The following is a 25,498-nucleotide window of genomic DNA, read 5'->3' on the forward strand; positions in this document are numbered from 1 at the left end:
AAACTACAGATTGCCTTTTCAGATTACAAATTTTGTTTAAAAACATGAGCTTTCATCAACTGCATCGCGCCTCCTAAAATACTTGGAGCGTGGTTGAATAGATGTAAGACTTTAAATAGAATCGGGACACAAGCGTCCTCACCTCAATGCTATATTTAAACTTTACGCCCATTGAATTGCAGCAGTGACCTGGTAGTTAAGTGCTACCATTCATTCAGCTTGCTCGGTGGAGTAGGGTCTGAGAACATTTGCCATTTAGTTAGCACGTCCTTAGGGCCTGCGCCCGGGAGCCCCGTCAAGGACGAGCAGATGCCAAATAATACCACCACTGGGGCAAAAAGAAAAATGTACTTAGAAAAATCTGAACTTTATTACAGATATGATGCCGAAAATACGTACTCAAGGAAAATGAGGTCTTGCATTTACATCTGTACAAAAAAAACAAAATAAGATAGAAAACATCTGGCCTGCTCTACTAGATAGGCAACATTTTACAAAACAACATTGCTTGTTAAAAAGGTACCAGAATCCCACGGTCTCAAGAGTTCATCTCCTAGCCTTGCCTTTTCTCTCCCCTTCCATCAGTCGGGGAGGGGTGGGGGTGGGGGGGGGCACAGGAAGGGAAGTCCCAGGGCTGCCAAGGGCTTCTGGGCTTCTGCTAACTGGTAGGGCAGGAGGGAAGTTGCGTGGGTTTTTTTTTCAGCAGTAACTCTTCAGCTTGTCTGATGCTTATGGATGCTGGATACTACAAGTAATCTTACAGCTAAAATTAAACTCTTAAAATATCTCCCCCCCCCCCAGATTAGAACTGTGGATAGTACCGGTCACTTGCCTTTTTCTGTCAGAATCAGAAGAGTCCCTTTTAAGCCAAGCAGGGCCACACGGAGAGCCTTGTTGCCCTGGACAAGCTGCACCCATCAGTCAGGCTGGCTGGCTGCTTGGGCCGCCTGCTGCCTCCGCCTTTCCAGCCGGCCTTTGCAGAGTTTACTGCCAGCTCTCTCTGGGCAGCCAGACCGCAACCACAGGGCACAGGGAGAGGGATCCGGAAAGAAAGAACCCACCTCCCCCAAGGGCTTCCCGGACAGAGGCATCCCTCAGTTTCAACCTACTGTGCCAGCCCAAATCGGATGGTGATTTCCCAAGCGCTTAGCAAAGACGAGGCTCTAATGAGGATCTCTTTGAGGACATCCATAGGATTCTATCTGGGTTGCACCAGCAGCAGCTTCACGGCACCCTTCCTTGCACGGACTCTGAAATGAGAAGCTTCTAACTCAAGTAAAAGCTGCTGGCTGTGCAGGGCCAGCCCCCCCCCCCCGGCGAGGCAAAACTCTTCTCAAGTATTATGCCAGGCTCCCACTGTTCTGAATTCATCACAGGTGACTGATTCCACCACAGGTGACCGCAAGGATGCCACTGCTTCCAACGGAGGGAGGGGAGGGTGGGAGGGCGAGAAAGTCCAGGTGATAGCCACAACTCTGTACTCAAAGCCGTGCCCTATTCTGACCAGCTGGACTTTTTTTGGGCACCCACCCCAACCCCCTGGCTAAATACTCTAGAGCAGAACCATAAACACCTGTTAGTTCGTATTGCTCCAAGTCCTCAGAGGTATTCTAGAGAAAACTGCATTCTAACTTCAAACCAAGTTTTTGGATAAAAGATGAAATAGCATGTCCTCCAAATCAGACGGCCATGATGTTCAAGCAAGCAGTCAATATTGCCTTTACGTTTGAACACGCCAGGACACGTCCTGCTACATGCCAGCTAAAGACGGGGGGGAGGGGAGGCTTCCAATGTTAAAAGAATATAGCCAGGTGGCCTCTTAAAATAGCCTGAGCAAGCCAGGCTGATACTGCATAAAACTGACAAATTTAGTAAAATTAGCCCTATGGTTTAAAATCCTGCTTCCAGGTTCAGGTCAAATGACGCTGCACAAAAAACTCTTCTGAAACCAGCCCTTTGTGATGCTCTTCTGACTCTGGTTAGGCCTACTGGGTACAATTCAGAAACAAACACACAATTCAGCTGTGCTAAAACAAAACCTAAAAGGCGGCCCATCTTCCCTCTCTCTCACTTCAGGTTCTCCGGAGGTGCTCAGAACAGGAGCTCAGAGCGTTTTGTTTCCATCTGCAGCCTGGTCAAACAGCTTCCCTGGACCTTCCACTTAAAAGAAAGCATCCTAGCATCTCCCAACCATTTCAAGGAACCGAAAGAAATTCTTTATTCTTCAACTCTTCCTCTGCATAAACGATTACGCTATTGAGCTGCCCTCTCTCCTCAACTTCAAAGGCTTGCAAGAGAAATTCCCCAGGAGCCGGCAAGGATGGGGCCCCTGCAAGCAGCGTTGCTCCTGGCCAGGCCCTGCAGCCCTCGGAGAACCAACAAATCCTTCCGAAAAGAGAAATGCAGAAACTCAGCCCTGCGTGATAAACCATCTCAGATCCTCCTTCGACCCCACGGCTACAGAGCAGGGAAGGGGTGCCTAATTACTGTTTGGAGATTCCCCAAAAGCTTCACCGTGTTAGGACATCCACCGATATTCACCTTTTGAGCAAGCTCAAAAGGGACCCGTTTGGGGCCATCCTGCAAGGCCATCCTGCGAGGTCTGGAACCAGCGACGTTAGCCTGAAGCAGCCAATGTCAAGTTCTTGGGATTTATACCCATTTTAAGAGTATTCAGAGGCTGCTCGCTGCACCGACTCTGACCCTGGGGAAGGCAGCTCCCCTTGGGGGCCCTGAGATAAGCTTGGGGGAGGGGGGAACTCAACTCTTTTTATGTATCCATGTTCAAAGGCAACCCATTTATGGGAAGCCATGCATCTCCATGCGGCTGGGGGGCTGGATGTTCTCAAGGAAGTGGAGGTTTATTATTTGGGCAATCCGGAGGAGCAGAGGAGAGAGGGAAGGCCCTACAGGCTTTTCAGGGTGGGTGCCTGAGGAAACCACCCCAAGGGACCGACGCTGCTGCTTGCAGGCAGCTGCAAAAGGAAAAAAGAAACTGTGCCTATTTTTAACAGAGAACCGAGAAAGTCAACGGAGGTCCCTGCTGTGAATCTGCCTCTTCCTTGCTATTCTTTCTCAAGGCAGGCAAATAAAACCCCTTTCCTGCCAAACTGCCGGAGGCCATGAATCCTTCCACCATCCGAGGACCGTTTTGTCGCCTCTTCCCACTTGAGCGGTGACACGGGCTGGTTACAGGTCACACACAGGAATGTTGTTCTGTCCGAGTTGACACACAATGTATAAGCTGGCTTTATTCTAGGATCTACTTGGTCTACATCTTCCCGTGGCTGAACTGTTTACGAGATGTTTGTCATCGGCTTGTGCTTGGTCAGCCTGGTCCACTCGCCGGTTGCGTAATTCATTTCAAAGATGGTGTCCACCAGCATGGTGGTGCTCCCGGTCCCGTCGGGGTTCGGCAAGACCTCGGTGTGCTCGCTCAGCTTGATCTGGATGACGTCGCCCTGCTCTTGGCAGGGGTTTTCTGGAGAGGAGAAATCACGGATTTCAGAGGGATTGAGTCGGACCAGAACGATCACTCGGGACAAAAGCTGGGAAGGGAGCTGCATTCCTCCCTGGTCTCTGCATGGTGCATTTTCCTTCCCATCCCAGGACGGGCTGCCTGCCTCTGAGGACGGGCCCTGAAGCGAATCTCTCCTCAGTGGAGACAGCCTGACCTCCTTAACCTTATTTAAACTGAATTTGTACGTTAGGGATTGCATGGCCTCTGTAGACGCCATATTCTGAATCAAAGAAAACCTTCTTAACTGCTAAGGGCCAATTCTTTGCCTGAAAAACTCTGGTAACTAAACCGTCTTCTCAGTGATGTTCGTTTAGCACAAATCCAGGAGACAGGCTGGCCGCTTGCGTTTCAGTAGACCAGGGGTTCTCAACCTTGGCCACTTTAAGACTTGTGGAGTTGAAGTTAAAGTTGAAGTTAAAGTTAAAGTTAAAGTCCACAAGTCTTAAAGTGGCCAAGGTTGAGAACCCCTGCAGTAGACGAAGGCCTTGTCTGAAAAGGGATCAAAATGCTCTATAATAAATTGGTTTATAAAACCACTATCATTTTTCTTATCTATACCTACATCTAAAAGTTGAACAAAAAGACCACTAAATATTATTCTAGATAAAGTTACAGATTATCCTGATTCCCAATCAATCAAATTACTCGGCAGTTGGCCAGTCTTGGACTTCAGAGTTTAGTGGCCGAATATCCCCCTTTAGTGACAGGTGGTGACTGGCGCTGCTGGCGGACTGGAGGTGGACAAGAGGCAGCGCAGACGAGGAGAGCCCAGAAGAGGAGCTACTGAGCTGGGCCAGGATGGTCATGGAGCTGAGTTCGAGGCCTCCCTTGGGCACTCCCAACATCCACCCACTAAGCATGCCTGCCACTGACATCCACAAACTTCCTAACGACGTCAACAAGGAAGAAGTCCGAGGCTTAATAAAGCTTAGTCGTTCTGCATCCCACATCAAGGGCCTTAACCCAAAAGCAGGACCAACCACGAATCACACTCTCTCACACACACAGACACACACAGACACACACAGACACACACACACAGGGTAAATCAGAAACTTACTTGGAAAAGAACCCAATTAGGACTCAGCCAAACCCAACGCAACAAAATCAGAAACCGGCACTCCAAAAATAGCCCAAACGGCCCAGTCGGCCGTGAAAGCCTGCACTGGTGTCCACTCAGCAATCCTCTGGAGAGGAGTGTCGGATACCCACCTCTGGATCCTGCCATAAATCCAAGGATGAGAGACTTCTCGGGCCTCGTAACTTTGTTGGCCATCTGGAATATTTCGTGGGCTGCAAACAACTGCTCCTTCTGCAATGAGTTTCAAGAATATATCCCGTTGAAAACAACAGTAGAGAAATTACTTCCGCATTGCTGAAATCCTCACTTGTCTCTTGTCTCTTCCGGTGTCCTTCGCCCACCGGCAGCCCTGGCGGCGCTGCCTGTTTTCCTGTAAACTGGGGGGACACTTCAATACTTCTCCAATGGCCCTGGGCAGCTGGTAATGCAGCCCCACAAGATAAAAGGTATCAAAAATTAAGTGAGGTTTGTTATTTATATGTATTAAATACACAATGTATTTTATATGCGGCCCAAGACAATTCCTCTTCGCTCAATACAGCCGGGGCAAGCCAAAAGGTTGGACAACCACGACTTAGTGGAAAGTAACTGCTCCCAATTGCTTTTCCTCAACAAACCCATCAGCTGAAGGGGGTGGCAAACAACCACCTTTTGTGACAGACACGCCCTCCGTCCACGACATCTTTATAGGCGTAATTTTAAAGAAGAGAAGCCTCTGGACAGGCCTACAATACATAAAATTATTTATTAATCTGTTTCCTTGCTTTATTTGCTGGAATTGGGTATGTCTAGTTTAATGAAGAGAAGGACGAGGGGGGTCAGGATAGCGGTGTTTCAATATCTCAGGGGCTGCCCCAAAGAAGAGGGAGTCAAGCTATTCTCCAAGGCGCCTAAAAGCAGGACAAGAAGCAAAGGGTGGAAACTAATCAAGGAGAGAAGCAACCTAGAACTAAGGAGAAACTTCCTGACAGGGAGAACAATCAACCAGTGCAACAGAAGTTGCCTCCAGAAGCTGTGGGTGCTCCATCACTAGAGGCTTTTAAGAAGAGACTGGACAGCCACATGTCCGAAATGGTGTAGGGTTTCCTGCCTGAGCAGGGGGTTGGACTTGATGACCTTCAAGGTCCCTTCCAACTACTACTACTATTACTACTACTACTACTACTACTACTAATTATTATTATTATTATCGATCATCGCACAGTCAGCCAGATGTTCAGACTGGATTTGGCATTTTGTCTACCTATCGAGTCCTTACCCAGGACGTGGGATAGGCAGATGTGGATGTTTGATGGTATTACAGATATCGTCGCAGGATGGAAGCAGTTCCTAATAAGGCTGCCTTTTGCAATTGACTAATAGCGAATTTGTCAATGCCAATGGTGTTCAAGTGGTGCTCCAGTTGTTTTGGGATTGCACCCAAGGAGCCTATGACTATTGGTACTACCCTTGCTTGCTTTTGCCACAGTCTTTCTATTTCTATTTGTAGGTCTTTGTATTTTGTTATCTTCTCCAGTTCTTTCTCTTCTATTCTGCTATCATTATTATTATTATTATTATTATTATTATTATTATTATTATTATTATTATTCTGCCTGTCCAGAGGGACTCTGGGTGGCTTAATAATGCTGCCATACGTGAAAAAAACAGGAATTATTAAGCTCTGCTGGGCCACAAATTCTGCCACTCTGGCTAAATTAATCATCGGTGTTTGTATTACGGTCAGACCTAAACCGTGAGACCCCCCCCCACCCCAAACAGCGACAAAGCAATATGCGGACAAGCCTGGTGATGTGACCCGTGCCTTCCCGTTTCTTACTCCATCTGCCCTGATCCCCACCTGCGACCGGGGGCTGGGGGGGAGGTCTGGATGCTTACTGTGAGAGAGAGACACTTCTTGACAGGGACATCCTGGGGAACGCCGGGTGGTCCCTGCGTTGCTGGAGCGGTGACCGGAGGAGGCGCTGGAGACTCGGGGGCCGGTGCTGCCGCCGCCGCTGCCACCGTGGGGGCCATTAGGTTCAAGTGGCTATTGTACATGGGCGTCCGCTGCTTAAACTGGGCCACGGGGAGAGCAGTGGCGGTCGTGGTGGTGGTGGTGGCTGAAGCAGCTTCTTCTTTAGCTTGCAGGGGGTCCCAGATGGAGCCAGCTGGATGTCAGGACAAACAGGCTGTGAGAGTAGAAGGGCTCATTAAGGCATACCTGTTGTATCCCCTTCCTCCTCCTCCTCCTCCTCCTTCTACCAAGCTTCGTAGAGCGAGGTTATATTCGCTTCTTGTTCAGCACAAAAAGTCCACGGCCACCAGAGGGCCTTCAAAAAGCGTCACGTGGGGTTGTTTTTCCTTAATCTGAATTCCCGGGCCAGGACTTGGTTCAGCACAGAATTCTAAGCTGCAAACAGCTGCAGGGAACTAGGAACAAATCTACAGAAAATCATTGACACGAATTCAGACTCATACACTAAGGGTGCGAGAAAGAAAGAGGCACGAGGAAGGAATTAAGTCTAGGAGTGTAAGAGCGTTTCGAAACGGTGACACCTTCCCCAAGAAATGAGGCCATCTTCAGCCTGGATCCAGACTGTCACTCAAGAGTCTGCCTCATTTACCTTCCCCAAGTTCTGCTTCTTCCTCAAATTTTATTTTCATCATATCTGAGCTTTCCGCTTTGGGACAGAAGGCTCTTCAAGCACAGCGGGGCCTTCACACGTTCACCAAGCCCAACTCTGCAATCGCTTCATACCCCCCCCCATGTGTGTTTATACTGCCACTCTGAAATGTGCCCTGGAATCATCTAACCCAGATGCCGAAGACAGAGGGGGTCACTGACCTGGCTGGGGGTCAGAGCCCGGGACGTAGGAGGAGGAGGGCACTGCGCTGGGCGCTGCAGGCAGGTAACTCGTAGAAGCGAGCGCGGCTGGGTCGTTGTTCAGGGAAGCCAGTTTCTGCAAGAGGACCACACACACAACCCCGTGGGGGAGGGGGGCTTTCAGAGAGGGGGAAGGGCACCTTTGCTACCCTCCTTCATCCACCTGTTCCAGTGGCTGGACCACGGCAAAAAGTCACAGCGACGACACCGGTCCTCCTCAAAACTCTTAAATTTAAAAGTCATTTGAACCAATACAAAGAATCCCGTCTGGCAAAAGCCAGATTTAAAAACAGTGAAAACCTAAAATAGAAAGGAAAGACCCAAACACGTCAAAGGGCCTCAAGTGCTGAAAGTAGCCCAAGAGGACTTTGTGTCCCTCCGCAAACAGGCCAGGAAAGTGGGTTCCAGGGAGGCCCCCCCCAGGCCCTTCGGAGAGAGGCCCTTGGCCAGCCAAGGACCCAAATCCTCCTATAAACTTTTCTGTCTGAAGTTACACGTTGACTCCGTTATTTGGGGCGTAACTTAAAGAGACTTTTTTTAAAGTTCCAACATATTAAAAAAAAAAACACTTCAGATGAAAAGCGTACCTGGGTTGAGCCCAGCCCAGCCGCGTAATCCGGGGTGGCGTTTTCTACCACCGTCTCCTCCTTCGCCTGCTTTGCGACCACGTCCGTATCTGCGGGAGGGAGAAGGCGGAGGAGGGTTCAGGAGGCCCCCTGCTCCCACCCAGGGACCCCCCTCCTCCTCCTCCTGGGAAAGCCCATGGGGAGAGGGGCTCTCTCGGCAGCCTTTCCCCGACCTTCGGCAGAAGCCAGGTTCCCAACCAACACCGTGAATACAGGCGGTCCTCAACTTACAACGGTTCACTTAGTGACCAAAGTTACAGCAGCACTGGAAAAAAGTGACTTAGGGCCGTTTTTCACATTTACGACCGCTGCAGCATCCCCCTCCTGGTCACCTGATTTACATTTATGACGGTTGCAATGTGTCCCTGGGGGGGGGGGGAGGTGGGTCACGTGATCCCCTTTTGCGACCTTCTGACAAGCCAAGTCAATGGGGGAAGCCGGATTCCACTTAACGACCGGGTGACTGACTTCATTGCCGTGATTCACTCAACAACCGTGGGGAGAAAGCTGGTGAAATGGGGCAGAACTCACTTAACCAATGTCTCCCCCTGGCAACAGGAATTCTGGGCTCAATTCTGGTCGTAAGTTGAGGACTGCCTGTATTTTACACGACCGCACTCTGATCTGCAACATTTCTATGCCCTGCATTCCTAACGGGATAGATCCATCCTTTTCTTTCTTTCTTTCTTTCTTTCTTTCTTTCTTTCTTTCTTTCTTTCTTTCTTTCTTTCTTTCTTTCTTTCTTTCTTTCTTTCTTCCTTCCTTCCTTCCTTTCTTTCTCTTTTTCTTTCTTTCCTCCCTCCCTCCTCCTTCCTTCCTTCCCTTTCTTTCTTTCTTTTTCTTTCCTCCCTCCCTCCCCTTCCTTCCTTTCTTTCCTTCCTTCCTTCCTTCCTTCCTTCCTTCCTTCCTTCCTTCCTTCCTTCCTTCCTTCCTTCCTTCCTTCCTCCCTCAGGGGACACTCTTTGCAGCATCTCCCCTCTGCTCCTCTGAAACAGGGGCCGGGTGAGAGGCTGCCTCCCCATTTCTGGAGAGCCCCCTCCCCCAGGAGCAGCAGCCCCTCCCCTCCCCCACCCCAATTCCTCCGAGATTCCTGCCCCTGGACTGCTGAGGGGGAGGGGGGGCGATGGGAGGGAAGGGGCAGCCCCACGCACCCAAAGTCTTTCTCCTCCGTTTGGCTTCCCGGGCAGAGTCCACAGCTTTCAGCTCTTTGAGGTCCAGGTACTACAAATACACAACGAAAATCTTTACTTTCCCACTCGTGGCACAAATCCCCAGGGTTTCCTGCATCATGGATTTCACAAAACAGCTTCGATGTCTGTTCTTTATCATGTCTGGCTAAAAATTACAACGCTTGGAGAGTTTCAGCCTGTGCATTAATCTTCCACTTTACTGAGCAACATCCAAGAACGTTTTTGTGTTGTCATAAACCTAAAAAATAACAACTATCCGGGGGGGGGGGAAGGGTTTGCGTTCTCTTTTAACAGTTTATCAGTCTATTAAGTAACTTCTTCATTTTCTAAACTTTTTTCTCCTGTGGCCAGACTTTTTCCCCAGTCCGCCAACACCGTGGAACACGTGCCACACGTTCTGTTTGGAGTGCTTATTTTTATAAACATCCACTGTTAAATTTGACGCATTTAAATATAGCATTTGCACATATAGAATTTCACCACTGTCTTTTCAGGAGGTGTTGGGGATGAGGCACATCAAAACTGCACACTGTTGCCTAACTTACAAGATGCACCAAGTCTCTTTTATAAATTGTTATCGGTCTCAAAATGACACAGACGAGAAAACTGATTTTAGCAAGCAAGAACGTAGAAGCCTGAAAACAAAAGACAAACAGTTCCCTCTATAGATGATCGGCAGGCAGGCAGCTTGCTCTCAAAAATGCACACATACATAACACACATTTAAAGTACTCCAAAGATAAAGGCATCCCTTAATTACTTTTAGGGGTGCTTCTTCAATTATCTCTTTCTAAATGTAAACATTTTTGCACGCTAATCCTGAACTGCACGGAAGGCTATCCAGACAGATTACTAAACAATTCTGCCACATTATTAGGCACAAGTGAGCTACAGTGAAATGCCGAATGAGATCGTTGCCATGTCCTGTACTTGAAACAACCCAACGGAGAAGCTTCTAAAAGGGCAACCGACAAGACCGTCACTAGGCGTTTGTGAGCAGAAGCAACACAACCCAGGAAGGTTTACTGGCCCGTTTCTGAATCCAACTGACAGGAAAAGCCCTTCGCTTCTACAGGGGAAGAAGAGGAATACGCTTGCTGTGAGATACCTTTACGCCCCTCTCCTTGCACAGGGGCACTGTGGAGGATAGAATGGGGGTCCGGTTCCCCGTCGGGCTGAAGACAATCGGAGCGGTGGGATTCCTGAAAGGAGCTTGCTTTGGTATCCCTTTGAGTGGAGCTGCAAAGAGAACAAGGGACAATTAAAGACAAAATCCTCGCCCTTGGGGATAAGGCCCTTTCCAATGAAGACTAGTAAAATCTTTAAAACATTACTAAAACCCCTACAGGCTTTTCGAGCCATCGTTTTTAAGACTCAGAGCAAAAGGCCAAGGTTGTCACGAAATGTACTGGAAGTTCCAGATGTGTTTCACGCGTCTCTGAAGTTAGATTCCCTCTAACGGTCACGGAACCTCAGCAGATCCCCGGGGGCTGCCAAGAGGAGCCTGTGAATAAAATGCAAACTCTGGACAGAAGCGCTGCAGCTCCTAAGCCTCCAGAGGCCTTGGACATCAACTCTACGTGCTTCCAGGAAGCCGCTTGCTGCATGAAGAACTCTGCCGGGAGGAACATCCCGATAGGTGGAGCGCTCGTCTCTTCCAACGTGCTTGTGTTAATGTCCGATGAGAGGCCATCTTACAAGAACTCCCTGCGAGGGGCTTCTTCCTCGTGCAGCGACACCCCCCCCCACATACATTGACCTCCAGTTATCAGTTCTGGTCAGGAGAAGCCATTAGGACCACCACCCTCGGTCTGAGGCTGGCTGCCTCCTGAAGTCTGCTAGTCCAGGGCTTTTCAACCTTTTCACCCACTGTACCCCTTTTAGGAGATGGCAACATCCGAGGACCACCAGTCGCCTAGCAAGGGGTCAAAAACTTGATGACCCCCCACAAAAAAAGAAAGGAAAAAAGTGATAAAAGTACAGGTAGTCCTTGACTTACAACAGTTCGCTTACTGATTGTTCGAAGTTACAAGTAGCCCCCAAGCCACAGTTGAGTAAGACACCTGCCTGCCCACCTGGCGGTGCTCTTCCTCCTGTCTGAGGTTTTCATTGTTGTGAGCATTTCTGTTGAGGATTGGCAGCGGGGGTGGGGTGGGGGGTGTCTGGTTTTTATTCCCCCTGTCTGCTGGGTGGTTGCAGCAGGTTTTGGTCACTTCACATGACCCTGGGACACTGCGACCGTCATAAATATGAATCGGTTGCCAAGCATCTGAATGTAAATCACAAGACCCTGGAGAGGCTGCAGCATTCCAGCTGATCGGCGCTTCTTCAGCGGAAGCACCAGGATCACCACTGAGCTCCAGCTGGAGCCTGGCGCTGATCCTGGTGCTTCCCCTGAGCCCTGACAGCCCCGAAGCGCCAATCAGCTGGAAAGCAGCACTGATCCTGGTGCTTCTGCTGAGCCCTGACAGCCCTGCAGCTCCAGCCGTCTCTCGTTCAGGCTTGTGTGGTGCTGCCACCAGTTCAGCTCATTCCCCTCCCCCACTCCCACTTTTCTAGGATGGTTGCGTACCACCTGCCAGGTGCCAATGGACCACAGGTGGTACCCGTCCCACTGGTGGAAAAGCCCTGTAGCGGTTATACTATTCAATCCAGATGGGCAAACCCCCCCCAAAAGAAAAAAATTCAAATATTAGCATTTGTGCTCATCATTCAAAGCTGTAAAGTTATAACTTCTGAGATTTGTTGTTTGGAAGCCCCTTTCTCCTCCCCCCCCCTCTTCTGTGAGAACAGAAACAGATGGCAAAGCACCTGAGAAGCTCTCTCAGAAGGTGCTTGCTATCCTTGTGGTCTTCCTTCTCTGGATCTGAAGGTACCATAGACCTCGTGGTTGCAGGATGAGAACCGACTGAGATGGAACTTCCCCAGCACCCGGCTCCTGGCCAGCTCCTCCAAAGGGAGATGCTTTGGATCTAAGCTGTGGCAAGGTAGGCGCCCGTCAAGTCTTCTGCCCCAATGGACAGCTTTGACTGTGACCAAATATCCTCCAGGATAGTTCTGGCCCCTCCTACAAAAGTGTTTGTGGGAGGCTCTGCAAGTAAATCAGGCAAAAGGTTCCTTCTTCTGACAGGCTGACGTAGTGAAGATGAATTCAGATGTCCAAAAATTGACTTTTTAAGTCCAGTTGTTGCTTGCAGAAGAGGCTGGTCTCCCTTCTGCAGAATTAGCACTGTTTAGAAGTGCTAGAAGAGAAAAAAGAAATGCCAGGCCATCTACCTTCAACCCATCAGAATGGAGCTGGAAGGGACCTTGGAGGTCTTCTAGTCCAACCCCCTGCTCAAGCAGGAGATGCTATCGCATTTCCGACAAGTGGCTGTCCAGGCTTTTCTTAGAAAGCTCCAGTGATGAAACACCTGCAATTTCTAGAGGCAGGTGGTTCCACTGGTTAATTGTTCTCACTGTCAGGAAGTTTCTCCTTAGTTCTAGGTTGCTTCTCTCCTTGATTAGTTTCCATCCGTTGCTTCTTGTCCTGCCTTCAGGTGCTGTAGAAGATAGGTGGACCCCCCTCTTCTTTGGGGCAGGCCCTCAAACACTGGAAGACTGGCTATCCTGTCCCCCCACCGGTCCTCCTTTTCTCTCGACTGGCCAGACCCAGTTCCTGCAACCCTCCTTCGTAGGTTGTTGTGCTGAGCTGTTATTTTCTTTCTTGGGGAACCTGGCCTGGAAGCCCCCTCTCCCCGGGACTGCTTGGGAAAGAAGAGGCTGGCAACCACGGGCGTCTTGTCTCCCATCCGGTTTTCCCTCTGGGCGACAGGAGCTCACTTGATGGCACAGCGAGAACATTTCTGGCCACAAAGCTTGACTTCCTCGCAGCCGGCTGTGCTCAACGTTGCTCCTCTCTCCGCAGAAAGCAGGAATTTGAGCTGGCAGACTCGGTGAGGGCCCCAACTTCCTCCAGAGAGCGTCTTTCTGCACCAACCTTGCACGTAAACCTAACAGCCTTTGTGATATCCATCCGGGAACAGCTGAATGGCATTTTTTGGTATCCCCAGTTTATCTTAAGGCTCAAAGTGGTTACATATAAAACGAGAGAAAAATGAAAACCTACTTGTTGTGTCAATTTTCTTAACCAATCCTCTCCCTTTGGCGTGAAAAGCTACTCCAGCAGTCTTCTTCAGCTGTTGCGCAGTTTCTGCCGCTAAAAAAAAAAAAATAACACAAACCTATTTAGTATCCAACTTTAAAAGAAAAAAAAAAAAGGTCACACACTAATTTTAAAGAAAGCTTTTAATGCAGTGTTAAACTTGAGTCTATCCCAGGGGTAGGCAACCTTGGCACTTAGTTTTTTTTTCCACATTACGTTTTTTTTTTTTTACAGTTAACGTAACTTCACACAACACAACAAACACAGCACAACACAACGCAACACACTACTTTCTAGGATGGCCAGATGCAAACGAGGGAGAATTTCTTTACTTACGAAGTTTTGTAAAACAAATAAAAAATTCCTACAGGTGACACAGTTGGTTAAGGAATCCGGCTTCCCCCGCGGACTTTGCTCGTCAGAAGCTCCCAAAAGGGGGATCACCTGACCTCGGGACGCTGCGACCGTCATAAATACGAGTTAGCTGCCAAGGGTTTGAATTTTGACCACGTGACCACGGGGATGCCGCAACGGTCGTTAAGTGTGAAACGCGGTCATAAGTCCCTTTTCTTAATTCCACTGTGACTTCGAACGGTCACTAAGTGAACCGTTGTTAAGTGGGGGGACTGGCTGTGGTTCGAGAGCTTGCCCCTCTTCTCCCCCTCCCCCCCCGGGGGGGTGAGCTACTTACACTTCTGCAGGAGCTCCGCTCGGAGCGTGGCGCTCTTGGGCTTCCGCTTCAGCTGGAAGTGCTTCACGGGGGGCGTGAAGGGGCCAGCCAGGGTGGTCAAGGCGTTCTTGTTCAGGTACTGGCACTCCAAAGGCAACATGGCTGAGGACTCACAATCGCTCACTAGGCAGAGAAACAGAGACTTTGTCAGTCAATTTTTTTTTTTTTTAGATAGAAAACTTGCATTTTTAATTCACAGATTTTTTAGTACATTTCAACTGAAGAAAAGACAGACACACAATGAGTATAGGATTACATATATATAACAATATGCCTTGCTATAATACAACTATGGTTGCATGATAAAAATAACTGATAAAATCCCAACTCATCAGAGGTGCTGTCAAATGGAACATTAAATGCATTTTGAACATAAGCACTAATGTTTAATTTCAACTTATTAAAATTAGATCTTGGCTTAAAAAAAAAAAGTTAAGATTAAGCTATTTAAATAACTGAATAGGATTGGATATAGAAATGCTTTTCTCCAGCTTTCAGAGTGGAGGGGCAGAATATATCTGCAATATATATAGGCTAAAATCCATGTTCTCTAGAAACAAATATTTTCAAAGGAATTGTGTTTGGTAAGCTGCCTTTTGCATGACAGCAAGCAACATGGGATAATCTTATGCAAAAATATTTTTTTCAAACTGTTTAACTGAAAACTATAGGCATGTCATTATAAAAATCTAAATATATCAGAAGCTCTCAACATTTCAGCTACACTGATTTTTTTTCTAAATTGTAAAGGAGAAACAAATGGACAAATAAAAAGAGTAAGTTACCTAAGCTTTGTGTTCTAACCAAACTACTTATAGTTATTTCAATGGCTTATGGCCAAGGTGATACATCACAATTTTGAACACCTTTGCAATAATGTTATTTTGAACCTCTCCAGAAGACAGACAGCAAGAGAGAGGAGTCTGCAAAGCAGGGAGGAAGGGGGGGGGGTGTTTGATGCATGGTGGGAGATGCCTGAAGGACCTGAAAGAAGGTTTGGAGGTGGGTGGGTGGGTGGGTGGGTGGGCAGGCTGCATCGGGTGGGCACTGCCAAGGGGCCGGTTTTCAGGGGGCGAGAGGGACTGGCCGTTGCCCCGGGCTGGCTGGCTGGACTGGGCCCGCTGTAGGGGAAGGCCGGGCTCTAGGGCTGCTGCAGAAACGCCTGGCCTATTGTGGGCATGGCGAGGGGGTGGAGGGGGCTGGAATTAGACTCCAGAAACAGGGAGGCTGGGCTCCCATGGAGCTTGAGATGGGGAGGGGGAGGTGTGGCGGGGTCCCCTGGGGTGACTGTTACAGGAGACCAGGTCCCGGAGCCTCCCTGGACAGCAGGGGCCACCCTCATTTGGCATCCCCTTCCCTCCCAAGAATCACAGGGCCCCAGCCCTGCTGGCCTTTTGCCAACAAATCAGAGACTTTTTCTTTAACTGGGAGACTGGCGGATAAAACATACAAAGAACAGTTGCTGAAATTGGGTATGGCCAGTCTAAAGAAGAGGGGGGACAGGATAGCCAGTGTTCCAGTCTCTCAGGGGCTGCCCCCAAGAAGAAAAGGGAGTCAAGCTCTTCTCCAAAGCGCCTGAAGGCAGGACAAGAAGCAACGGATGGAAACAACCTAGAACTAAGCAGAGAAGCAACCTAGAACTAAGGAGAAACTTCCTGACAGGGAGAACAATTAACCAGTGGAACCACCTGCCTCCAGAAGCGGTGAATGCTCCAACACTGGAAGTTTTTAAGAGACTGGACAGCCATTTGTCCGAAATGGTATAGGGTTACTTGCCTGAGCAGGGGTTGGACTAGATGACCTCCAAGGTCCCTTCCAACTCTGTTTTTCTATTCTATTCTGTTCTGTTCTGTTCTGTTCCATTCCATTCTGTTCTATTCCATTCCATTCCATTCTGCATTCTATTCTATTCTAAACAGGACTGCTGAGAGGGAGAAACGCTTTTCCCTTCCTCTCGAGCAATTCTTGCGCACACTGGGCACAATAAATTCCAGGCACGTGTCCTGCTACGGGAGGGTCTGCCAGCCTCCTGCTCACTCACTCCCTCGTTCCAAACAGGCTCTCTGGCATCCCCTCCATCCCTTGCTCCAGAGGCCGCTGGGGAAGACTGCTGGACTGGGGGAAGCTGTTTGTCCCAGTAGGAGACGCTCTCCGGTAACCCAGCCAAGGTCTGCAGTGGAGAGCCATGCTGGGAGAGCAGCTTTCTCAGCCGGAGGGCCTGTTCCAGAAGCCCCCCTGAAGCTGCCTCCTCAATGGCCGCACCGGAGGGAGGGAGGCAGCTTAAGGCACAGTGGACCGTTCGGGCAGTGGAGGGAATCAGCCAGAGATCAGAGGCCGCTTGCTTCTGCTGCTTTACACGCTGCTGAACAAACCCAATCTGTTCCAAAACTATTTGTAAATGATAAACTCTGTATCTTAGCTTCGGTTTATAGTCCACAGAAATTCCGTCCCAAAGCCATGGTTTGTGTAAAGACAGCTCCACCGCAGCAAGGCGAGGGAAAGAGGCTTACCCTTTTCTCGCAATTCTGCTAAGATATCCTGAACGTTGGGGTTCTGCTCTTCCAGATCCAGGTTAAGGGAGCCAATATCCGGAAAGGATTTTAAGATATCCGCCACCATTAAGACCCAGGGGTCTGGATCCAACGTAGCCAGCTGGATAATTTCAGTCAGGGCACCATTCATCTAGCAAGACAGAGGAGGGGAAAAAAACTAAGAGTGGGACGTTCAAAATAAATCGGAACTTTGTTTCGGAAGCCCTCCAGAACAGACCTCGCCTTGTCCCCCAAGGGGTTGTAAACAAGACCGTGGGCTTTTCATCCACCCCCTCCCACCCACCCACCCCCAGCTCCACCCTGTCCGTCCTCAGCCTCCACGCCGCGGACACGAGGGGCCCTTGCAAAGGAACTTCCTCTGCAGAAGCCCCTGCGCCCCAATGAGGCTTCTCTCTGATGGGATCGCCAACGTTTTTAACCTGTTACTGTCCTATGGGAAAAACAGCTTTATAACGGAGCTGCCGTCTGTCTGTGTTCAAAGTAACGGACCCCGGAGGCTGCATAAAATCCATGAAAGCGCTTGGAGTCCTTTCTGTCTGGCTGCAGGAGCCCAGAGCCCTAACCAGGTCCGTCTTCCATGGTTGGCACCCCCTCCTCGAGGTCCAAGAATTGGATCTGAGAGGTTTTTTTAGTGAATGATGCTCTTTATCTATCTGCCATCAAATGTGATGCGAAGGCTGTGAGAAGGCCAGAAGAGCGAGCGTGTATTCGCTTAAAGGACAGACAGTATAACTTGCAGCTGGTGGAAACCGCCACCTGCAAGTTTCCCAGATCAACAGAACAGGATCACATGAGATATGAAACACTTGAAAACCACCATCGGGCAGTCCCTCACTAGCGTCACCACTGCAATTCATGAAAATGAAATTTAGCTTTTTATAGCTGTCCTGTTTTGGCAGGTAAGCAAGAAAATCCATCTCAAGAGAGGAGGATCAACTGGCCTTCGTCCAACTCTTTGACTGAGGCAAATCAAGGAGGTGGAAGTGATCCAAATCCTTAGGAGAGATCTGCTCCTCCTGGACAAATGCTTGTTACGGTGTAATAATTATTAGGTTTAGCTACCTGCCAAACGTCATTTTTATTCCCGTATTTTACTGATTTTTTCCCCAATTCATATGGATAAATGCATATTCAGCATCTATTTAATCCAGGGGTAGGCCACCTTGGCTCTTTTATGACTCGTGGACTTCAACTCCCAGAATTCCTGAGCCAGCCATGTTGAGGGGAAAGGGAGAGGTTTCCATGCTGAGCCATGCTGGCTCAGGAATTCTGGGAGTTGAAGTCCACGAGTCATGAGAGGGGCCATAGTTCCCCCATGCTGGCTTAGGAATTCTGGGAGCTGAAGTCCACCAGTCATAAAAGAGCCAAGGTGGCCTACCCCTGTCCTATACCATATATACCCTATACCAGGGGTAGGCCACCTTGGCTCTTTTATGACTGGTGGACTCCAACTCCCAGAATTCCTGAGCAAGCCATGCTGAGGGGAAAGGGAGAGGTTTCCATACTGAGCCAGGCTGGCTGAGGAATTCTGGGAATTAAAGTCCATGAGTCATGAGAGGGCCATAGTTCCCCCATGCTGGCTCAGGAATTCTGGGAGTTGAAGTCCACCAGTCATAAAAGGGCTAAGGTTGCCTACCCCTGGTTTAATCTATCCTTTCAAACAAGTTTTATTCTTTAACTATCTTCCGCCTCTTCCTTTATCTCTCCCAAGTTATCATTTATCTTCCAGTACATACTTTGGAGAAAGCAGCAGGGGGATCTACCATGGTAATCAAAACTATCTTCTTTTTTTTTTAAGAGAATGAAGCAACTGCCAAGGCACAAATTAAAAAGCTGCTTTTCCCAAAACAACTGAAGGTGAAACAGATTACGTGCTTTCTCCACTTTGGCTACAAATACAGTTGACAATAATGTCACAACACCAAGAAGGAAAATGTAAACAAGGTCCAGTTGAGAATAGAGTTCATTCTAGAATATTTTACAATCCCACAGAAAAGTAAAGAACACAATATTTCAATTTCTACTCTTAGAGCAGTCCAACCTCATCTCGTAGGACAGAAGTAGTTGAGTAGTTGGAAATAAAACCCACACCATCACAATGAAATTTTTTATCTGAGCCGAATCTCTTTTTAAACATAAACAATACAGAATTTGGCGGAGCCTTCACACAAAACTCTACAAATAGCTTGTTATTTGGCTAGAGGTGACAATGAACACTTAACAGGAAGTACGAAAATAACATTACTGTCTTTTACAATGAATAATTTGAATAATTATTATTCAAATAATAATTTGAAAAGGAAGATGTTCTTACTTATTTACTGTACAGCATGGCGTAATCAGTAAGTTTATATAATTGTAGCGTAATGGATAATTATTTTCCAGTTTGCAGTTGCAATTAAGATTATTCAGTTATTTCCTTCCCATTTCCCAAAATTTGCAGAAAAAAATTTGTTGCTCCAGAATTTTAAACGTCTATGGAGATTCTCCATTATCTACATCACGGTTGTCCCAAAGATGCTTTTCCAAAAGGCAACTGGACTTTCTTGGGTTTTTCTTTGAAAACATTTCGCCTCTCACCCAAGAAGCTTCTTCAGTTCTATTCAGTTCTTCAGTTCTGAAAAACGAAATGTTTTCAAAGGGAAAAAAAAACAAAGTCCACTTGCCTTTTGAAAAATCACCTTTGGGATTCCTGAATTTTAGTTACTACCTTAAGAAACCATTCATATAATCTGAATATGCGATGAATATACAGCCTCTCCCAATTTGGTTTCAAGGTTCTAAGCTTCACAATATTGGCTGCCAACAAAATATGATTAGTCTATAATTTTATTCATCTGATATATAAAGCGTCTCATACTGTACACCACCCTGGGCAGCTTTCAATAAAAGATATAAAAAACAAGTAACACACACAATGTAAAACTCACAGCTGTTGAGCATCATAAAATAATCATCAACAAAGCCAAGAGACGGGCTGCGTCACCTTTCCGTGGCCTGGCAGAAACCCAATTTTCAGGGCCTCGCAAAAGACTGGCAGATCCGGAGCTGACCTAATCACGGAGGGAATTAAGTTATTAGGACACCCTGCGGGCGAGATTTAAGCAGGCTGGTCAGAAATTCTGGGCCTTCTATTCAAAGACATCCAGCACATGCCGCCTCTGGAGTGGGTTATAGCGAGGACCCCCTGAAGGAGTCCAGCTTATATTCTGATAAAATGGGAGTGATACATGGGAATACATCTCATCACCCAACTAGGTAACATCATCAGTGAGACCGGCTGCGGGGTTTGGTCCTGGTAGCTTGCTCTGCCAGTGTCGGTGGGCGTGGGCCTTTCTCCTTGGCAGTTCCTCGATTAGGATATTGTTTCCTGCTTGGCCGCCCGTCTGGCGTCAATCCCTGCTTATCTGGCTGCCGGCGCGGGAGTGTTCCGGTTTTTATGTTCCTTAGTGGTTGCTTTTTTAATTGGCTATTTTGAATAGTGCATAAATGTGGTTTATCTGTACGTGCCGATTGATGGTGATGCGTCCGAGTGCCAGGGTTCCAGGAATCCTCTGGCTTTTGGGACTTGGCTTGGTCTAGGACAGGGGTAGGCAACCTCGGCTTTTTTATTATGGTGAAGGTGTCCCCTACATAACGGACCCAGAGCGTCGGTTACATTTCTGGGAGCGCCACAGTTTCTAGTCCAACGTTTCTCAACCTTGGCAACTTTAAGAGGCCCAAACTTCAACTCCTAGAATTCTTGCCAAGTTCCTCTAAGTATCTGCTACTCTTAGGGGGCCACCTTTATCCTTCTTGGGGTCTTCCCACACACCTGGACAACAGCCGACGCCCTGCCTTCCTAGGAGACCTCCCTATCCTCACTTTCTTTAGTGAGCGCTATTCTGCATTCTTAGAAGCTGGCTTGCAGTCTTTCCCCCGATCCGTCAGCGAGGGAGACAAGATTTCAAGCGTAATGTATGTAAAAAGCATAATTCCAAGGGAGAAAATATACAGTACACGTCTACCTTGAGGTTCCTACCCCTAGCAGGGCATGAGGATGGTTTGCTTCTCCTTCTGCTAAACCAGGGGTTCTCAACCTTGGCAACTTTTAAGACTTGTGGACTTCAACTTCCATAATTCCTCAGCCAGCTTTGCTGGCTGAGGAATTCTGGGAATTGAAGTCCACAAGTCTTAAAGTTGCCAAGGTTGAGAACCCCTGTGCTAAACCCTCACTCCACGCCTCTTAGCTCTCCTTTTCCCTCCCTGCCCGGCCTTTTGCCAAAGAATGCAGTTTGAGCTACCTTGGGAATGTGGCTTGTGCACCGGATGAATCAGCTGCCCTTGCGTAAAGCCCCTCCTGCTACACACACCATGTGGCTCAGCAAACATCTTCCCTGGGGAAAAGTCACACAATTCTTCTCAGTCAAGCCTAACAGCCCTTCCCCAGAGCCAGAAGACCAGCTCCACAGCTCCTTCAGATCACGAGAACGGAACTCCCTTCCTTTGCCTACATGTCAGATTCCCATTTGGAAAGGAAAGCGCTCACTGGGACTCTTATCTTTAATCTTTCCGCTAGTAAAACTTACTACTCTGAGCTCAGAAAGTTTGGTTCCCTGGGCCGATGGTTTCCAGGCCAGGTTTGTGCCAGAAAAGTTGGACACAAAGTGCATCTACTGATCTGCAACTCATCAGGTAGGAAAGAAACAAGGTATTCTCAATATTTTTTTCAAGAGTCACTTAGCTGAACTTGCCATGTTTATATTCTACATTCCCTCTGTGGAATTCTGGATGATAAACAATGGAGGCTACAACAGAATTCCCAGGCACATACTCCTCCACCAAGTGTCCCAAGGGCATCTAGACTAGCCTCCCCTAACCCAGGCCCCATCAAGAGCAATACTGCAGATAACTACCCTCATTTTCCCAAACCAGCACATCAATTATCACGAAGACTCGGACTGTGATGCCAACAAATACAAATGATTTTAAGGAGGCAGTTTTAAGCCTGGGGCGGTCTTATTAATCTGCCTAAGGTCCAAAGCAGGGATGGATGCTGAAACAGGAGAAAGAAGTAGACAAGATCGATTGCTAACAAATGGTTTTTCTGGAAGGCAAAGTAAAAGTGAAGGGCTGTATGACCACCCAGGCGTATCCCTATCACTTCTGTGCCAACAGTTCCAAAGTGGTTTGCCAGCAGAGATGTGCGGAATTTATCTGGCCGTCTTGTTCCAGGCTGAGTAAACACAAAGGGGCAAGTTGCAGCTGGTGCACCTGTGGCCGGCAAAGCCAAAGGTAGGAGGAACGCTGCTTTTGGCAGACTCACACATGCGTGGAAATACACAAAGACGTGATATCGTTTTGCCACCCAGGTGCAGCTAACCAGGAATCCAGTCCAGAGCCACAGCTAAGGGAGCCCAGGTGGGGCTGCTGCTAGAAGGCCAGCGCAGCACCACTTCAAAAGAGGGCGAGGCAGAGAGGCAAGCGGGACTGGTGACACTCCGGTACAGGCCGTCCTCGACTTACGACCACAAGCGAGCCCAAAATTACTGTTGCTAAGTGAGACATTTGTGAAGTGAATTTTGCCCCATTTTATGACCTTTCCTGCCACACTTGTTGAGTGAATCACTGCAATTGTTAGCAACGCAGTTAAGTGAATCTGGCTTCCCCCACTGACTTTGCTTGCCAGAAGGTCACAAAAGCAGATCACGTGAAACACACACACGCACACACCAGACACGGCAACCTTCATAAACGTGAGCCAGTTGCCAAGCATCTGAATTTTGATCACGTGACCAGGGGGATGCCGCAACGGTCTGTAAAGTGTGAAAAATAGTCTTAAGTCACTTTTTCCAGTGCCGTTGTAACTTGGAACAGGCGCTAAATGAACCGCTTGAAGTTGAGAACTACCAGTAGCCAACTGACAGAGAGTTTCCTAGTCTGGCCTGGGCTGCACCACTGAGGATGGCAGGAGGTGAGGATGCGGGAAGGGAAGACCGACAGCAGAGAGGGCCTCCAGCAGAGGCCCGGGGGGGTGTGTGTGTGTGTGTGTGTGTCTCCAGAGGCCACTTCAAGTAGCCCAGCCACGGGGGGGGGGGGTGTCTAATCGGGGGGGCACCGACGTCTTTTGGGCTGCCGGAGGAATACAGCGGGTCTCCTTGGTTTTGCTCTCTGAAGCTGCTTCCCCATCTCGGAAATGGACGTCCTGCCAGGATCCGGACTCTCCTCCGCCGAGTCCTTGCGATTCCCAGCACTGAGCCAGTCGCCTGGGCCCGCAGATCTCGGGCTCCTCAGCCAGGCAGCCGGATGGATCGCAGCCCTCCAGGGTCTCCGAGAGGTCCCGTGGGCTGACATCGGCACCGTCTGTAGCGGCCCGACAGAAAGATTTCTTTCTGCGGCGGTCACCGAGGAGAGTGCAGGGATGGCAAAATATTCATTCGAGTTCAGCAGGTGTGACTGAAGCCGCAGCAAGATACAAAAGTTTTGCCAGCCCCTTTTCTGCGCCCGTGCAATTTTATCCTGGGGTGATTTCTCAGCATCCTGGTCTAACTGTACAGCCCTTGGGCATTTCCTAGTGGCCTCCCCTCTACGAGGCCCTGGGGTCCAGCCCTCAGGAGCGTCTCCAAAATCAAGGGAAATAGGCATGGCCCCCACCGGCTGCACCCGGCAGGTTCCCTGCTCAAAGCTTCCTCCTCTGCAGAGGGAATCATCCCACAAACCGAGGGCGTTTATATGGGCAGTCCTCGACTTAGGACCAGAACCAAGCCCAAACTTTCTGTTGCTAAGCGAGACAGTTGTGGAGTGAACTTTGCCCCACCGTATGACTTTTCTTGCCAGGGTCGTTATGTCGTTATGCGAATCGCTGCGGTTAATAACCAGGTTGTTCAGTTTATCAGGCTCCCCCGCTGACTTGGCTGGTCAGAAGGTGGCCAGGAGGGGAGGGAGGGACCCCCGGGACGCCGCGACCCTCCTCACAAACCCGGGTCGGTGGCCAAGGGCCTGGGCCTTTGATCACGTGACCGTCACGCGGGCGCCGCCGGGGCCGTTAAGGGTGGGCAACGGTCCCCGGCCCTTCCTCTCGGCACCGTCCCAACTTCCCACGGTCACTAAGCGGACGGTCGTAAGCCGAGGACTCCTAGCGTACATCCTCCGCCCCAGACCCCAAAGCGGAGGGTCCGGGGCCAGGCCGCCGCCCAACCGGGAAGGCTGGGCCGAACGTCCCCCCCATCTGAGGCCACGGCCGGGGGGGGGAACCCCTCGGCCCCCCAAGGAAAGGTGAAGCCCCGCGGGGGGGGTCGACGGGTGACCTTGCCGGGCCCCTCCCCCCCCAACGGCCACCCGCAACGGCCCTCCCCACCCCCGGCGGCGGCGGAGGGGGGGGGTCGGAGGGGGGTCTGGGGCGGCCCCGCCCGGCGGCCTCACCTCGTCGACGGCGCGGCGGGGCAGGTGGAGGATGCCCAGGAGCAGCTTGAGCTTGACGGGCGAGGAGAGGCCGTGGAAGCAGAGGCGGATGTTGTCGATGACCGAGGCGGTGAGCAGCGAGGCGATGCTCGGCGGCGCCCACAGCTCGTCGGCCGAGCCCAGCTTGTTGTGCAGCCACAGGCCGGTGTCGCTCTCCCGCATCGACGCCATCTTGGGGCCCAGCCGAGGCGCGCGGCCGGCATTTCACGAAGACACCTAAAAGAGCGGGCGGAGGGGGGACGAGCGAGCGAGCGAGCGAGGCCCCGGCCCTCCAGGGGAGGACGCCTCCCTCCCAGCCTCCCTCCCTTCGCACCGCCGTCCGTAACACAAGATGGCGGCGCGCGGGAGGGCCGGCGGGAAATGGCCGCGGAGGGGAGGGAGGGGCGAAGGCGTCGCGCGCGCGTTTGTCGTACGTCAAGATGGCGGACCCCGCTTCGTCCGTCTTCTCCTCAGCGGTCGCTACTCGGCCAAAGCGGCTCCTGCGGGGATGCAGACGAGGCGGGTTCGCGGAAGGACTGAGCTGGGGAACGAGGAGGCGGGAGGGTCGCTTATTCGCCGAAAGAGACTCGCCGTGTGTCTGTCTGGAGGGAAATGGCGTCGCTTCTCGGCTTGGCCTGCCACCATCGCGGCTTTGCATCGCTTCTCTGAGGGCAGGCCGGCAGGAGGAGAGCGCCCAGGAGAAGGGAAGCAGCCAGCGAAGTCTCCCCAAGGCCAGCCACGGCCCCCTTCGGGATGAAGGCCTGTGGAAGCACCGCCATCACCGCCCTCCTCTTCCTCCTCCTCATCCTGGGAGGAAGGAGGAGTTGGGAGCAGGAAAACAGGAGGAATCGGGGATTAGATGGGGGGTGGAAGGGACGCCAAACTTTTAAGACTTGGGTTCCCCAGCCAGCCAACTTTACAAAAACTATCATGGGATGGTGCAGTCTGAATCTGTCACACTTCCTGACTTCCAGCAATCGGGTGATTGAAAAATCTGCAGAAGAATAAAATAACACAGGTGGTCCTCAACTTAGTGACAGTTCGTTTAGTGGCCGTTCAAAGTTACAACGGCACTGAAAAATGTCACAACAGTTTATCATAGTTATGACCTTTGCAGCATCCCCATGGTCACGTGATCAAAATCCGGATGCTTGGCATCTGACCCGTATTTATGACGGTTGCAGTGTCCCTGGGGAGTCACGTGATCCCCTTTTGCAACCTTCTGACAAACAAAGTCACTGGGGAAGCCAGATCCACTTAACAACTAGATTAATAACTTATCAACTGCAGTGATTCACTTAGCAACTGTAGCAAGAAAAGTTGTAACATGGGGTAAAACCCACTTAACAACTGTCTCAACAACAGAAATG

At 49.8% G+C, this 25,498-nt stretch overlaps 1 protein-coding gene across 1 annotated transcript; it reads right to left on the minus strand.

Moving 5' to 3' along the window:
- Positions 1 to 346: 346 nt before the first annotated feature.
- Positions 347 to 24,472, minus strand: NELFA (negative elongation factor complex member A). The gene is made up of 11 exons (XM_039347633.1): positions 24,111 to 24,472; positions 16,668 to 16,839; positions 14,119 to 14,280; positions 13,392 to 13,481; positions 10,392 to 10,522; positions 9,245 to 9,314; positions 8,055 to 8,143; positions 7,429 to 7,543; positions 6,480 to 6,751; positions 4,733 to 4,832; positions 347 to 3,481 (listed from the first exon to the last, which is right to left on the minus strand). The coding sequence occupies exons 1-11, from the start codon at positions 24,318 to 24,320 to the stop codon at positions 3,297 to 3,299; spliced, it is 1,596 nt and encodes a 531-aa protein (XP_039203567.1). The 5' UTR covers positions 24,321 to 24,472; the 3' UTR covers positions 347 to 3,296.
- Positions 24,473 to 25,498: the final 1,026 nt, after the last annotated feature.

This window comes from Crotalus tigris, unplaced genomic scaffold (assembly GCF_016545835.1).
Source record: "Crotalus tigris isolate CLP2741 ecotype Arizona unplaced genomic scaffold, ASM1654583v1 scf7180000018097.2503214, whole genome shotgun sequence".
Classification (NCBI taxonomy): domain Eukaryota; kingdom Metazoa; phylum Chordata; class Lepidosauria; order Squamata; family Viperidae; genus Crotalus; species Crotalus tigris.

Bases quoted from the DNA above. Each gene is read 5' to 3' on its own strand.
- NELFA (XM_039347633.1), bottom strand. From the start codon at position 24,320: ATGGCGTCGATGCGGGAGAGCGACACCGGCCTGTGGCTGCACAACAAG. The intron at 10,523-13,391 runs GTAGGTTTTCAT...TTCTCTTTGCAG, and splicing joins TAAGAAAATTGACACAACAA to CTCCACTCAAAGGGATACCA. The intron at 3,482-4,732 runs GTGGGTATCCGA...TCTCCTCTCCAG, and splicing joins ATTTATGGCAGGATCCAGAG to AAAACCCCTGCCAAGAGCAG.